We start from the raw sequence: 16,343 nt of genomic DNA on the forward strand, positions 1-16,343 counted from the left end.
CATACGCTAGCTTGAGACTTTTAGATTGTGTCCGACAATGGATTGTTCAGTTCCCCTTCGCTAAAATAGTTAGCTTTGCTGTAATTGGGTGTAAAACATCGTGTGATAAACTTTCCAGTGCACTGTGCAAATTAACATAAAGAGGCGAAGATTAATACTGAGTGCATCTGCGCAGAAGATTTGTGTTCAGTCAGCATTGATAAGTAAGTCCTACGAGGTCAGAGTAACCTACATTGATAGTCCAGATTGAAACCGTTCAGATTGTATGTATCCATTTTTATTCCATATCCACATACCATTAACCATGTCAAGTTGTTTGATTTTAAATTCAGTATACAATTTTATGACAAGTTTGATAATTCAAAACGATATGGGATGTAAACTTTCTTTAAAGTTTAAAAGAAATTTAAAAGGCTTAAATTAATGTACAAAAAATTAACTCACATTGCACAGTTGTTACAATATAGAACATACAACAAACGAGACGTTTGGTTTGTTTTAATTGAAACATTTGTTTTAACTCAAGGTCATTCGAAAAAGGCATATTTTATTTAATAATCAAATGAACATCTGATTCTTGTTAATGTTAGGAAGCGCACCACTAAGGTAAGTCTTTAACAGTAAAATCTCTTGAATGTATAAAGTAAGTAAAATGCGAATTATTAGAGTCCAGTGGTGGATTTAGGTTTAAAACCCCTTCTTTTAGTTGGAAATGTTTATTTTTTGGCAAATTTTGTGCTAAAATTGGGCAATTTATAATCTGGAAGCATCCGTTCCTAAAACAAATTCAGAGTTGAAACCCTCTGTTATCTAGTTTTGGATCCGTTCCTGTAAATGTAGTTCACATACTAGAAGTATAATCAGGAAATGTAGTTAACCTTGTATAAATCAGACAACACATGGTTTTGTTTCATCCTGAACATTTCAGTATTCATTTTAACATTCAAAAAGTTTCATTTCATTTCAAAAAACGACATATAAATGTATTCTGTTATTTGCATACGATCGAATATATAGCAAGTTGAGTAAATGTTTTGGTATCTGTGTTAGAAGTAAACGCTTAATGTGGAAGTGATCAAGGGTTATTCTTCAAATGTTGAGGATGTAAAATAAAAAAAAAACATTATTTATATATACCGTGAGCACGTTCTCAAAGAGAATACCCTCTGTTTCAAATATAGTTAATATATCAGTTAAGATAGATTATCACCGTTTGGAATTATCCGAAATAAATATATTCATTCATGTACATTTATCTGTGATGCCCATTGCATAAAAATCCCTTTAGGGGTTTAGAGGGAGCGCGCATATGAGGTCTTAACATGTGAAACTCATGGGTTAAATTGTATCCCTGCACATGCATAAGCATATCATACGATGTCCAATCTTCCTCATATTAATCTAAAGCCATAAACGGTTAACTTCGGAAGCTATTTTACTTGCTAGAAATTTAGATATACGAACGAATTGCAGACAGACAGACAGAAAGAGAAAGGTCTTTCACGTCAGGAATTTGGGCAAAACAAGTAGAAATATTTTAAACAATCCAAGTCAAACTTTGGACGTGCTTATGTACAATCAATTGTGCAATCACACGATATCATTTTACAATGTATATAATATTAAAAATAAAAAATCGATGACCGGATTTTCTACTGATGAGTTAAATACTAGAACCTTTAATCGTCAATGGACCAATAACTATTTAGAAACGCCGTGTAAATCAATTGATATCTTTGAATGTCATATCAGTAACTCTCAGTGAGTCAATGGATGAGTTCATCTCTGCTTGTGAACCTATAAATTAATCGAAATTTGTCAATAGAAAACAGATAAATTGAGTTAGCGAACGCAGCATGGATGGTCAAAATTGATATTCTTACAGAATGAACAACTAAATGATAAATTGAAACTGTGCAAAGTTGATTAAACTTGTTTTCAATTTATTCGTAAACCTTGTCATTATTTATTCTTTCCTGTATATCAGTATTGCTCTGTGGTATGGGAATATAAAGGCCAAAATAATTATACTAAAACAGGTATGTTTTTAATTTAAAAGGGAAAAATGAAATTATTTGATAATTTTATTTAAGTGATTTTAGTGTATTTATTAAATTTATGCCATAAATGCACTTGACGCTTTGTGCATTGTAGTTCATTATTAAAATGTTGACAACTTACAATTTAAGTGAAATAATATAGTATCATTCAAATCGGTCTACTATTGTGTATATTTGGGATAATGTTTCAATCTAATGTCTTTTTTGAAATGACCTGTTTTTCTGTAAATTTGAGTTTTCAAATGTCAACATTTTAAAAGCAAAATCATTCATGTTCTGTATATATACATGTACTCTTGGTTTTTACTGACACATGCACGTCATCGCTTTAATTTTCGCCATGTTATACAATTGTAAACCCGGTTCTTTAGCAGACGGTCACATCATGTGAGCCTATCTCCAAGTGCTTTCGAAGGTATTTCAAAATTTAAAATGATAAATGATTTTGACATTTAAACAAACATCTGATAGACATACATTTGTATTTAAACACTCAAAAGTACTCGATAGATACTGGTGTACATTTAGAATGATAATGACGAAAAGTGGTTTGTCAATTCAAATCGCTGATTATTTTGAACTTTACCTCAGTTATCGTTCCGTAATGTATATAAAAATGGTACATTTTCGTGCTTTACAAGGCATATAATTATATCTACATGTATATGATAACAAAGTAGCGAAATATTTCAATGGTAAGTCATATCAGCTCTTAAACTCGCATGAATTTACATTCTCAAAAATTGTTTTAATATAAGAAGAAATAAAATCATGAATGAAACGTGTTGAAGCTTTTTCGCTTTGGACATTTCAAGTACCATTCCGCGTAGGATGCGTGTAATTGGTAGCGTCTCATTATTTTCAATTTGGTCTTTTTTCCACACATATTTTCAAAACGTCCAGAAAACAAGCGATAAGCTATTAAGATTAACCGGAAGTGGCTGCGACGTAGATAATTATTCCTGCTTAAACGCCAGTTTAGACAGGTGCTCGGTTTATCTTGGTTCAAAATAGATTTATTGAATAAATTGATATTAAAAAGGACTTTGAAAAGTGTGTCTTGTTCAGACAGGTTTTCGGGTTATTTAGTATTCGGTTTAGTCAGGTTTTACTGTTACAGTATTTTACAAGTAAGCTTCGTATAGAGAAGCTTTATACATTCCACCAATGAAATTCCTTAGACTGAATTAACTATATCATATACAAATATACGTGACCTGTTTCTTTTTATTGAAATACTTACTTTTGCATGATTCTTAACCTTACTTGTACTTAAAAAAAAATTAACATAGGCTCCAGTCTTTAAATACTTTGAGTATTCATATTTGCTTTAAAAAATTAAACTCTCGTACAATTGCAGAGCATGATATGATCAAATGAGCTGCATGTATACAGTAGTACATGATACAAATGTACGCATATCCGTGTTTTTTGTGAAGATGTTGATACGAATTTTGAAAATGATAGGAATCGATGACAAATCATCGTATGATTTATGGTTAGTATATATCGATCACATAAAAAAAACCTATAATTTGTTCTAAAAATTAAAAAGTCATGACAGAGATATCCAAAATACTCGATTTAAAACTCGATCCTAGTTTTTAACATTCTCCAACTCTAATCTCTACTCCATATTTTTTCTCAAACTTGAAGTGGAATTGTACGGCAGCCCATTAGTGTCAGGTAGTGTTTTATCACTGAAATTTAGCAACTCGTAATTATTAGATTAACGCCTAACGCTGATGATCTTCGGAATCTGTTGTATTGTTCGATATTTATTCCGCTTTCCATTAGGGGACGACCATTTTATTCTTACTGTGGGGGTAATTTTTAGGGGGTCAGAATATTGTTGCTATTGATAATTTGCGTGTCAGAAAATTTATTTTCAATCAAATCGGGCAAGATTATTCATTTCTATTGTATGACGCATCTAGGATAAGGTGAGATATTTTTTTCTATTTCCTTCGATGTGTAGGCCAGAATGGTTTCCATTTTTTCATGGCCAGAACATTTATTCCAAAACCTGCCCCCTCTCAGAATCAAATGTTCGTCCCCTACAATCTACAGTTACACTCCAATCTTCTGAACTTTTTCTTTACCTCTGCACACTTTCATTTTTAAATTTACAAATGTAAAAAGTTAATGGTTCATGAACTTCATAATATTTTTATACGATCAATTCCTCCCGCAAAAAAGGTGCATATCAATTTAGTATATACGCGTCAAAGGTGACATGTAATTTAGACCACGTTCGTAACAAATACTGTCTTCTGAATCACTGAACAAGGAAAAAAGTTGTCATTCATCTAATATTATAATGAGATGTTGGCTCATGAGGTGCATTGTACTAACTACAGTTCGTACAAGTAAACCATGCGTTTTATCGTGTGCGTTGTTGAATCTCTTTCCGCCTACTTATAGACCAACACGATTCAAAAACATAGTTGAAAACGTGGTTATAAGTGATCTATAAGGCATGCACACATGTACATGTAGTACTCGGTGTATTCCTTCGTGTAGATCGCTGTCCTACAAGATCGAAAGTCCACGCTGTATATTTGTTTTAAGTTTTAAATTTTGTCCATGGTACATGTATGTCAATAACAGACGATTCTTTATCACCTTGAATAGTAACTTATAAAATAAAGTATTTTAAAGTTATTAATATAATTATCAAAAGAAATGATTTGATAACCTAAAGGGTTCCGGAAACCATAATGTCACCAACCTATTATTTACATGAATATTTTGCTCTTTCAAACGGTTCATTTGGTTATGAATTGAATGAAATCAACAGAAGAAGAAAAGCAAATCGTCGAAAATCTTTTTTTTACCATCGAATGGTTAATATTGCACCATTCTGTTCATGATGCTATTTTTGATTGGTTGACAATAATTGCTTTCGTATATAAACCCGAAGTCTGCAAATCTGTGTGATTTTAAAAATTCACCTTAATGTGGATATGAATGATTGTTGCAATACCTGGAATTAAACGTACCTGTAAGTTTTGAAAATTGTTACGATTTAAAATGGAACTTCTTCTAGTAAGATGAATAATCAAATTATAATGCTTTGAGTATGATTTTTCTTTAATATTTCGAAAGCTATCTTGTTATTTGCTTCGCATGGCATGATTCCAAGGGGCAATATCACTGTCATCATGTACCACTGGACCAAGGATGTGACGTTTGAAATAGCCTTCCGGCGGTGATATACATCTATGCGTTGATATAGATGGTCATTGACTCATTTTTATAAAATATTTTAATTTTTGGGTCCGCCTCTATCACGCGTCGAAATATGAAATAGAATAGTCCAGACTACCACAATAGTTGTGATCATAATCAACCCAAATTTCCTATATTTATACATGCATGCACGTACATGTACAATTATTTTTTTTATATTCTAAGTTACTTAAAAGTTTTAATCTGCCCTAAAAATCTAAAAAAAAAAAACATGAAGGCGGTAATAAGAGAGCAAGTAAACCGTAAAATATGCGCAGTGAATATTAAAATATTGTATCTGACCTTGCATACGTGACGTTATTATTTCACCTCCTTTTGAAGGTTTATCTTTTTATCAAAACGTCAATTTTTACTTCTTTTATTTAAATGGTTGATGAACCCAATCGCGTTCTTTCAATCAACGCCTACCATCAGGGGGGTTCATTTAAAAGGTAAACAATAATCTGGACCAAGTTCTTAATGAAAAACGTCTCTGTGTTGAACTTTATAAATACGTGTAGTTGTTTTTTGTAACTAGTACATTACTTTACCGTAATGAAACGAGATTTTGAGTGAAAGATGGGTACATCACACTACAGTCTCTCCGAATTCTCCGTGAACTTTTAAAGAAACCTGTTGGCGATCGTATATGGCTTGTTAGTTAGCAATCAAAACCGGAGACCCGATTTGTATGTTGTGTAAAGTTTGCTACTTTCGGGTACATCAGTATGAAGTATAATAGTTATCAGCGTTTTTAAAAAGCTTATATTGTTAGCGACTTTTTGCACTCGTAATTTAAGTATTGTACATTCTTATAATTTTTTTATGATTTGCATAATTATATATTACTACATCACCTTATGTTGCAAATATGTGCCATAGAACCGTCATTTTCTAGCTTCATACGAGGTCAAAATGTACCCCTTAAATACCATATACATGTGTTCTACGTGTGTATTTTACTTGTTTGAGGATAGGAATTTAAATTAAAAGATGAAATGATCGGTTAGCATTGAACTTTCTGTTATATAGCCGAGAAACGCCTAGTCTCCGAGTTGTTTTGATTGAATCACGGTTAGAGCATATCGCAACCATGTTTAAGTTCGTACAATGTCGGACTTACTCAAAGTTTGCCGATCTTAGCCGATTGACGAACTGTTGTAATTTTACTAGTAAATGTACAATGTCAAAAGATATGAAATATTAGAGAACATGTATAGTCCTTGCATAGTTCTCCTTAAATGGACCTAAAATCTTTAAGTTTCAGTTCATTAAAATTTGTGATTTTATTTTCGAACCAAATCCATAGATATATCTACGCCAGTGTTTATGGTGAAAATTAGAAAATCACTGATAGATTTGAAGTTACGTTTAGTGGACCACTGTATTCGCCCGGATGTTGAAAGCAAAAATCAGTGGCATGGAATATTGGACGATTAGTCACTTTGAAGACCAGTCTTTGATTTTGTTTTGTGTTACTGTAACAGTGTAGATACAGTGAAGTACCGTATTTGTATCATCTTATGTACGCATAAAAGTCAACGACTTATTCCGACAGACTGTACAAATGTAATTTAGTTTCCTATGACTTTTTTTTTATAAAAAACGAAACAAGCTAGTTAGTTGACTTTGAAAATTTAACAATGACAAGTCTATGTCTTGTTCTTTTATTGAAAGACTTAAAGTATGAAGTACAATACATTTAAATAAACGAAAGAATATAAATTGAGAAAATCAAATACTTCTTGTGATAATATTATGTTCTTTTATGTAAATAATAAAATATAATATAGCATTCCAATGAATAATTCATATGTGCTATTCTGTTCATGTCTTTTGTCAGATCGATTGGCTACATGGATTTATTTGTTGTGGCAACCAGACATCTCGAGATTTGAAATGTTTAAAATATTCAAAAATAAGGTAGATACATGTAAATATAAGCAAATTGAATGTTACAAAAAGCACACTGATTTGCAATAGGAACTGTGGAAAAATATATGTGTACATCTGTTAAATTTGAATTTTTATTTATACATATTATACTTCAAGTACAAAAGAAACTTTCATAAGATTGGTTTTATTTCGAGTGTTTGCGATATCAGTGTTTTTGGGAGGTAAAAAAGTCTCTATCAAGGGATTAATCTGTGTTTTTTTTTCAAAATTGACGATGGAATTTGTTGAGAAGAGTTTCTCTTAAATGGAAACAAGTACACCATCATTGTCATCATAGGTCAAAAGTCAAAATGTAGGCAACGAATTACTTTTTGACCCCTTGACCAAACAAAATATAGCAGGTTACATCTTACATCATTTATAAATAAACAATAATATTCAATAACTAATTAAAAATACATGTATGTGAAAATAGTCCATAATGATAAGTTTGATTCTATTAAAAACATTTTTTTTTTGGTTGAATGCAAATTATGGTTTCGATAACAATAATTATTACACACTTATTAATCAACAGTTTATCCCCTTTCTTATTTCCGGATTACATGTTCTGATGTAATAGGCACCGTCAGTTTGAAATAATTAAAAAAGGAAACGTGTATAATTTCGCATTGCTATTGGCTCTGTTCGATCGAGCGAAATTTTAGCTTTTACAGAATACGGAAGAGATTAAAAATATTTAAAAAGTGGAATTGTACAAAAATCGGCTTAAATTGTCAGCGTACACGAATTAATGGAATCGTATCTAATTACACATGGACACTTTAATTTAAAAGGCAGAAAGTGACACACGATATGATATAAGCTGAAATTTAAATCACGAACGCCACTTGAAGTTGACGACCCATGGTACGAAATACTGTTTTTCTTTCTGATTTACCAAGATAGATCAGATCGTTTCCACAACAAACTGTGGGCTCACCGTTGTTAATTAAATCTAGATATAGATTCTCGTGATTGATATAAATTATCGATGTTCAATGTGTCGGAATGTTCTGGGCTCTGAGGTAAGCGGTTATTAATTACTTGTTATTAATTCTGTAAATTCTAATTATCTGTGAAGCCAGTATACTTTAGATATTAAACTGTGAAGCCAGTATACTTTAGATATTAAAGTTGGTTTTTTTTATTATTTATTTCATTTTCTAGTGAAAAGATAGATTTTAGGCTTATATTGTATGAATATTAATGGAAATGTTATAATTTTCTACTTACTCAGTGCGTCACTGTTTGTTTTGTTTTTGTTTTTTTTGTTTGTTTGTTTTGATTTGTTTTGTTGTTTTTTTTTTCAAAAGTCGTTGGAAGTAGGAGCAATCTTGGACTAGTATCAGGAAATGATTTTACATGTTGAAGCATTTAGACCAAATGAGAAAGTCATGTATACGTACATTTACTACGTGAACATGTAAAATGTTATCACATACAGATGCGTGAAATGGTTCACGGACATTCCTTTTTTTTTACTTTCTTAAGAAGGTCGGTGTACACGTACATGTATATGGTTGATATATGGTGTCTGAGTTAATGAAGTAGGCCTAGAGTAAGGGACACAACTCTTACAAATCATTGGAACGTTTGTATTCAGCATTTTACATCAATCTCATTTAAGCATCAAAATGACGTGGACTAATTTCATTCTGTTTCAAAGAAAAGCTTGATAGGCTTTGGTGAAACTGAATATGATACAAACATATCGCTAATTTTAAGAATTATGTCCCTTACCCTAGGTCTGCCTCCTTAATTGACTAGATTATCACGAGCCGTCTAGGTTTAAAGAAAAATATTTTTTATTTGCATATGGTGCACATCAAACTAAAATATCCTATCGGATTTTTAAGTGATTGTATTAATTTCTTGTCCCCAATATTGTCTTTATTTTTTGTCATTTCTGAATAAAAACTACGTCATTATAATATTTCATGTAAGGAGTGGTAGTTGCGCCTGATATAGATCAGTGACGTCAACTGAAGGCTGCAAATCTTGCTAATCTATTTGGTTATGGATTAAGAGATATAAATTATCTGTTCATGTCTATTCATTCCCTTTACTTCTTAAAAGACACTCATCAGTGCCAATACAATAGTGATTAGTTCGGTTCATTGGACACAATTTTAACAATGTCCCTTTAAAATGGTTTATTTCATTAAGGTGGAATTTAAGACGTAAATATCCGTCAAAAGGTATTGTTCGAAACACCTGAGTGTGAAATACATGTAAATGCCCTATAACAAAAATTTACATCACCCCCAACAAGGGTGAATAGAATAACAGACCAGGATTAAGGTCAAAATATAAGACACGTATTTTGGAGTAACAGTTTATCTTTAAAATAGTACAAATTACAAAAGATTAGAAACAAATTGTGGGTTTTAGGGTTAACGTCACAGATCATATAATGAAAATTAAAGGGCGAAGCATAAGGCACAAGTACACAATAAGAAGACTGTGTACAAAATGACACAAACTACCCGTAAATTATAATTCAAAAGCAATAACGATAAATATATTGAAGTTCTATTGTTTATTTAACACATAGAATCTTGTAATACAACTTACTTATATCTTATGTCCAAAATTGTCTGTGTGTATGCGAACCAGTCTGAGAGCTTCTAGAAATAACTTAAAAGGATGTTTCATAACTATTCATACGATATCTGAACGTGTATTTTGTACTGATTTAGTAGTTTAAAAGATATAAATAAACATCTCTGCTTGTATGTAGTTTTCATTTTGTTTTACTTACACGCTGGCAGTTTTCCTTTTTCGTGTACATTTGAACACAGCCATGTTAATTACCAGCAACAAGTTTACATGTACTTTATTCATCAGAAATTGTCCAATAAAACAGCAAGTACAAGCAGTGATATTCATTTAGATTCACAAAGTAAGATTTTTGTACCCGATTTTCGTGCTTGACTGTGTATATTATATTTACTTAGTTTTTTTGTGTCACCTGCGACTCGGGGCTTTTTAAGTAGCAGTCTTTATAAAATAAGACAGGAGGTGACTCATGCATGTCAAAAACCCACCAATTCAGTTTTATTTCTTGTTCTGGAGCAGATAAAGACCACATAACCAGTCTTAGTTTTTCATTTCAGGGTTGCTTTACATGAAATAAGCACTTTGCAAGAGTTATTGTTCTTGATTTGGTTTTATTTGCTTGATTTCAGTGGGAGGTTAAGGTGTAGTTTTCTCAAAAGTACCGATCTAAATACAGAAAGGACTATTGTCACATAAATATTTGAAAGACGTATGTTAAGTAAAAATATAGCATAATTGTGTAAACCAAAAAAGCATCGTCAGGTCCATGGGTTTTTCTACACCATGAATTATCTTACCATAGGCAGTGTCTGAATTTGATATCGACTGGTACTTAGTTAATATCTCCATCTGCATTTACTATAGACACTAATTATAACAAGAATGGAAAATATAAGCTTGCGAAATTAACACTAAAATACTGTACTTGTAGTTAATAATTTTGTACAGATGTACGGGCATTACAAGATCATGATTAAAGCCTAAAAAATACCAGCGCTGTTACAAAAACACAAAACTGTTCAAAACATTGTATTGTACACAAATATTAGAAAAAAATATCTTTTGGAATGACGTCCTAATGGTGCCGCAGTGTATGCATACATGTAACTGCTGAGCATGGTAAATTTTGTTGTTGTTTTTTCTGACACATTTACATCCAGGAAACCATGTCCACGTCCAAGAAACAACTTAATATTTTCACTTTTGATTAAATATGTAACAATAAATGTTCATTTTTTTGTTGTGCACGCTTTCTATTCCTTTGCTGGAAATATTACAAGAAAAAGTAAAATTAACAGATTTTCTGAATTGGGGTAAACTCAAAGCAATATTTTTTTAATGCGGGAATTTAAAAAAAGCCTTATGTTTTCACAGTTGTTATGGATTCAATTCTTTAATTCCTAATTAACACTCTCAACACTTGCGGATTTTCAGTTGTAATTAAAGCTAGAAACCACTAATTCCACTTCCCATAGGCTTATATGCCAATTTCACAATATTCAGTGGCTTCTCTGGACCTTAACTTTAAAAAGATGGAACACCTAGATACAAATATATAGTTCTTGGTAGAGATTCCTCATACTTTGTAAGACATAATTTCAAATCATCTTCCAAATATACAGAAGTAGATGTTTACAAAATGCTGGAATTGTTAATCGACAACGTATTTGTTTAGTGTGGTGGACGTGTTTTCCAACAAACGGTCGGCATTCCAATGGAAACAAATTGTGCTCCTTTACTTGCTGACCTATTCCTTCACTCTTATGAGGCTGACTTTATAGCTGATCTGATCCGAAAGAAAGAATATCGTTTGGCTAGATCCTTTGGTCTCAGTTTCCGCTATATAGATGATGTATTATCTTTAAACAATCCTAAATTCGGAGATTTAATACATCGCATCAACCCCAAAGAACTTGAGATACAGGATACTACAGACACTGTGTAGTCAGCCTCATATCTTGACCTACACTTAGAAATCGATGAGAAAGGAAAATTATTGGTCAAACTTTACGACAAACGTGATGACTTTTTTTATTCAGCATTGTCAACTTTCCTTTCATTTGTGGCAACATCCCTTCAGCACCTGCATATGGAGTGTTCATATCACAACCCATACGTTATTCCAGAGTTTGCCGAAACTACGCAGACGTTTTGTATTGCGCTAGAACTCTAACAAATACACTTCTGGAACAGGGTTATGTTGCTACAAGATTTAAGTCATCACTACAGAAGTTTTATGGTTGTTATCATGAACACAAGGATCGTTATGGTATATCCATCTGCACCATGAAAACTGATTTATTCAACGGGTCATAGTTTTCCTTTCCTCGTTTGTCTACCCCGGACTTGACTTTTTATGAGCAACTCGGCGGGTGATTCTAGAAAAGCATAGGACGCTTACCCTACCGGTGCACCTGGTCCATGCTCCCAGTTTTCAGTGGAGTCCGAGTTGCTCATTTGCTTTTGTTGCTTTGTATGTATGATTTCAGTTACTTATGTTCTTTGTTGTGTATGTCTGTTTTCCATGTCTGATCTTTGTCCCTGGATTACATTCTTTTGATTAAAGCTATAATCTTGATTCTCTTGATTACTCTTTTTAACCCGCAGAGGGCTATATATCAGCATGATTCTACATACATGTATGTCGGCTCACAATCCTCAGAATGTCATGTGGGTTAAGCAGACTTGCAGTGCAATACTGGTCACTGGAAGTCAAGGGTCTATAAATAGCATGGGAAATCCCAGTGGAGTCCGAGTTGCTCATATGCTTTTGTTGCTTTGTATGTATGATTTCAGTTACTTATGTTCTTTGTTGTGTATGTCTGTTTTCCATGTCTGATCTTTGTCCCTGGATTACATTCTTTGGATTACCGCTATAATCTTGATTCTCTTGATTACTCTTTTTAACCCGCAGAGGGCTATATATCAGCATGATTCTACATACATGTATGTCGGCTCACAATCCTCAGAATGTCATGTGGGGTTAGCAGACTTGCAGTGCAATACTGGTCACTGGAAGTCAAGGGGCTATAAATAGCATGGGAAATCCCAGTGGAGTCCGAGTTGCTCATATGCTTTTGTTGCTTTGTATGTATGATTTCAGTTACTTATGTTCTTTGCTGTGTATGTCTGTTTTCCATGTCTGATCTTTGTCCCTGGATTACATTCTTTTGATTACCGCTATAATCTTGATTCTCTTGATTACTCTTTTTAACCCGCAGAGGGCTATATATCAGCATGATTCTACATACATGTATGTCGGCTCACAATCCTCAGAATGTCATGTGGGGTTAGCAGACTTGCAGTGCAATACTGGTCACTGGAAGTCAAGGGTCTATAAATAGCATGGGAAATCCCAGTGTTTTTACAAGACAGGGGTATATTTAGAAATCATTATGGAGATTAGGCTTCACATCAGAAGTAGAAAATGCACTTATAAAATGTACAGAAATGTTTTTCATTTCAGAAACTGTTTAATTTTTTAAAATAAAATGATGATGAACTTTTTCACAGCACTATAAGAAACAGGGGGTAATTTCTGCGTAGGAATATTTTTGCGTTCCAAATGCTCATTGGTTAAATTGATGGTCTGTAAAGGTCAATAAAGCGCCAACAGTGCTCCTTCTACTTTACAATTTAAGACCGGAGTTGATTCCCGAGTTTTCAGGTCAATCGGAAATATCTCAGCATCTTGGCTTCAATTTCCTTTTGTTTTATGAAATCGATTTCGCCGATGATCTTTTAAACAATGTAAACATACATGTAGCACGACTGGACTTTGTTTAATGTTTAAATAAAACAGTGTTCGTTAATGAGTCTGCCTATTAATTGAATCTGTTAAATAAGAATACAAAGGTAATAAACGACTTAAAATTTTTAGAAATCCAATATGGATTGCCATATTTCCAATTATCAGCACAATAATGATCTTAAAGCCTACTTATACAACCTTTTTCCAGTTTCTATACGAAGATAAACATGACCGCATAGCTTTTTGATGACTTTTTGTGGGAATATTTTAAATTAAGCGTGGTCTTATATCTTCCGGGTAACAGTAACACTACCGAATATTTTAGACATTAGCCATTTAAGCATCCCCTTAGAAAAAGAATATTCCATGTTTATTAACCTCACTGGTTGCATTTAGTGATAAAATTGTTATCACCGCAGAGAAACCATCTTTTAATGTGGAGAACGAAAATTTTTATTCTTGCTACATGTACAAATTGTAACGTGAAAAAAGGAATTTAAGGAATACAAATCGTGTGTTTTATGCATGATGCAACCTTTTACAGACATAAAAATCGGTTTTCATCACAACAACTCTTGAGTAACAGCTGAAAACCAGTAGCCCAAGGACACGTATAGTTTTCGTTTATCATTTTTAATATATTTCATTTTTTTTTCAGTGCTAGAAAAATGGGCGGAGGAAATTCAAGACCAGCTTCTAAAAATCCAGGGAAGAGTGTAGTGGCATTTGATACAAATATTGACGATTTTGATGAAAATTGGTCTGAAAACCAAAATAACAATGAAAAAACAAATGGTGCTAACGGACATATTAAAACAGCAAATGACCAGAGTAAAAACAACGAAACAAAACAAACGAATGGACACGTCAAGGAAAACAATACAAAGAATTCTGGGCATATAAAAAACGACATTGTGATATTATCGAAAAATACGTCTTCCAACGGAATTCAAAGGTCAAATAGAAAACATTCGGCGAACCAGCAAAATGTCATGAATATGGTTGACCTCGAGGAATATGACTGAAGCAAAGCATGCAAGGATAGAGATAGTATGACGCATTTTTACAAACTACTGTGTTCACGGGCGACGCAATGTTAACATGCATTTTTAATTATAGTGACTGAGTACTTTGCATGTAAATTACATGTTGCATGGAGAATTCATGTTCATGTTCATGTAATAACCCGCATTTCGTCGGTCGCGATTTTCATTGTTCTGAAAAAAAGCGACTTATGACCTATTTCGTCGTTAATTCTTAATAATTGGTGCGAGCGATAATATTTACCACACGTAAAATTGAGCAATGATGTTAAAAGATTAATATGTGCATGTAGTGATACATGTATACAATATATAATATAAACTATATGTTCTATATGCATGTACATGTACATAGTATAGTATAGTATAGTATAGTATTTATACCATAAATTGTATTCGCGATCAACATTCATCTATTCTCTCCGGAAAATATTTCTGAAAGTCAGGTTAAGGCGAGCTATGATGCTTTTTGACAGGTGCTTAATGTAGGTAGCTCCAATCTTTCAACTACATATATTATTTGAAACACAATTACTGAGAAATTGAATTTGAAACTGTTGTACCATACCATAATATTTTGTTCTATTCTGTGTTATTTTTATTGACACTTACGATGTATTTATCGAATCGACCAATTAATGTATCAAAGAAGTCAATATTGAGATTCGAACTATTTTAAAAACTATTCACAAGCATTTGATCAAGATTATTTTAAAACTATATATTTGCTAGTATTCTTGATTTGTGACTTTTGTAAGGATATTTGTTATGTTCGTTAAAATATATTATAATACAGTTTTTAATCCTTTTCTTTGCCTTGAAACGGTATTCAGTTATTGCTTACTTCCTTAGTCTTTTTCCTAATGTTTTGCCTTCACCAAAGACCTCCTTGACCGTCTGTCTTGGGACCAATTGCAATGATGGATTGCCCCCAAGTCAAATCCTTATCTTCGTCTCTTCGATGACTTCCTTATCCATGTCTACTTTTGACCTCACCTCCTATGTCTCCTTCGGACCTCATTCTCCACGTCTTCTTTTAACCTAGCCCTCCATGACTCCTTTTTACCTCACCATCCATGTCTCTTTTGATCTCCATCTAATTCTCCCATCGTAATGCTACATTATTGATAGGAGTAAGAGTGCATTCTACAATATGTCCTATCCATGACCACTTTCTCCTATCTATCTCCTGAGACTTGGGCTGGTATGTTTATGTTTGCTCCTAGATACTACTATTCGTTTGATATTTTATTTGGCCAGAAGATACACAATAATATGCGTTAGCACCGGGCTGGAAAACATTATGCTTTCTTGTAATGACTGATGTAATTTTCCAAGATTCAGCACCATTGAGGCGGACTCCAAATACACTCAATTGTTGTCATAAATATTATGATTTGTGGCACAATAAGTAGAACTATTTTGCGCCAATGATTTGTGGCACATGCATTAGAATTATTCGTCGCCAAAGGAACACTGTCATCAGGCTTTTTTTTTAATTAGGCACACAAAATGAAGTACATGTACTAGTATTACATGCATACTGCAGATTAACGCACTTCTAAAAAACATATTTTTTTGTGTGATGAAAGGGATTTTAAAAGTGGGACTTGGGCTGGTATGTTTATGTTTGCTCCTAGATACTACTATTCGTTTGATATTTTATTTGGCCAGAAGATACACAATAATATGCGTTAGCACCGGGCTGGAAAACATTATGCTTTCTTGTAATGACTGATGTAATTTTCCAAGATTCAGCAC

The 16,343-nt window shown here is 32.9% G+C and overlaps 1 protein-coding gene and 1 long non-coding RNA gene across 4 annotated transcripts; both read left to right on the forward strand.

The window, feature by feature from the left end:
• The first annotated feature begins 475 nt into the window (after positions 1 to 475).
• On the forward strand, positions 476 to 15,380 carry LOC148626471 (uncharacterized). 3 transcript variants are annotated; one of them, XM_088570509.1, is made up of 2 exons: positions 476 to 606; positions 14,198 to 15,380. In XM_088570509.1, exons 1-2 carry the CDS (start codon positions 584 to 586, stop codon positions 14,562 to 14,564), a joined length of 390 nt encoding a protein of 129 aa, XP_088426635.1. In that variant the 5' UTR covers positions 476 to 583; the 3' UTR covers positions 14,565 to 15,380. The 3 variants fall into 3 exon arrangements, with proteins under 3 accessions (XP_088426635.1, XP_088426634.1, XP_088426636.1); XM_088570508.1 differs by lacking the exon at positions 476 to 606 and adding an exon at positions 5,664 to 5,743; XM_088570510.1 differs by lacking the exon at positions 476 to 606 and adding an exon at positions 7,831 to 8,254.
• LOC148626472 (uncharacterized) lies at positions 5,763 to 7,214 on the forward strand. Its single transcript, XR_015920076.1, has 3 exons — positions 5,763 to 6,009; positions 6,601 to 6,860; positions 7,135 to 7,214. It is a non-coding gene; the product is annotated as an uncharacterized LOC148626472 (long non-coding RNA).
• Positions 15,381 to 16,343: the final 963 nt, after the last annotated feature.

This window comes from Perna viridis, chromosome 2 (genome assembly GCF_037379345.1).
Source record: "Perna viridis isolate PV_CMFRI_1.1 ecotype Kerala chromosome 2, ASM3737934v1, whole genome shotgun sequence".
Taxonomy (NCBI): Eukaryota; Metazoa; Mollusca; class Bivalvia; order Mytilida; family Mytilidae; genus Perna; species Perna viridis.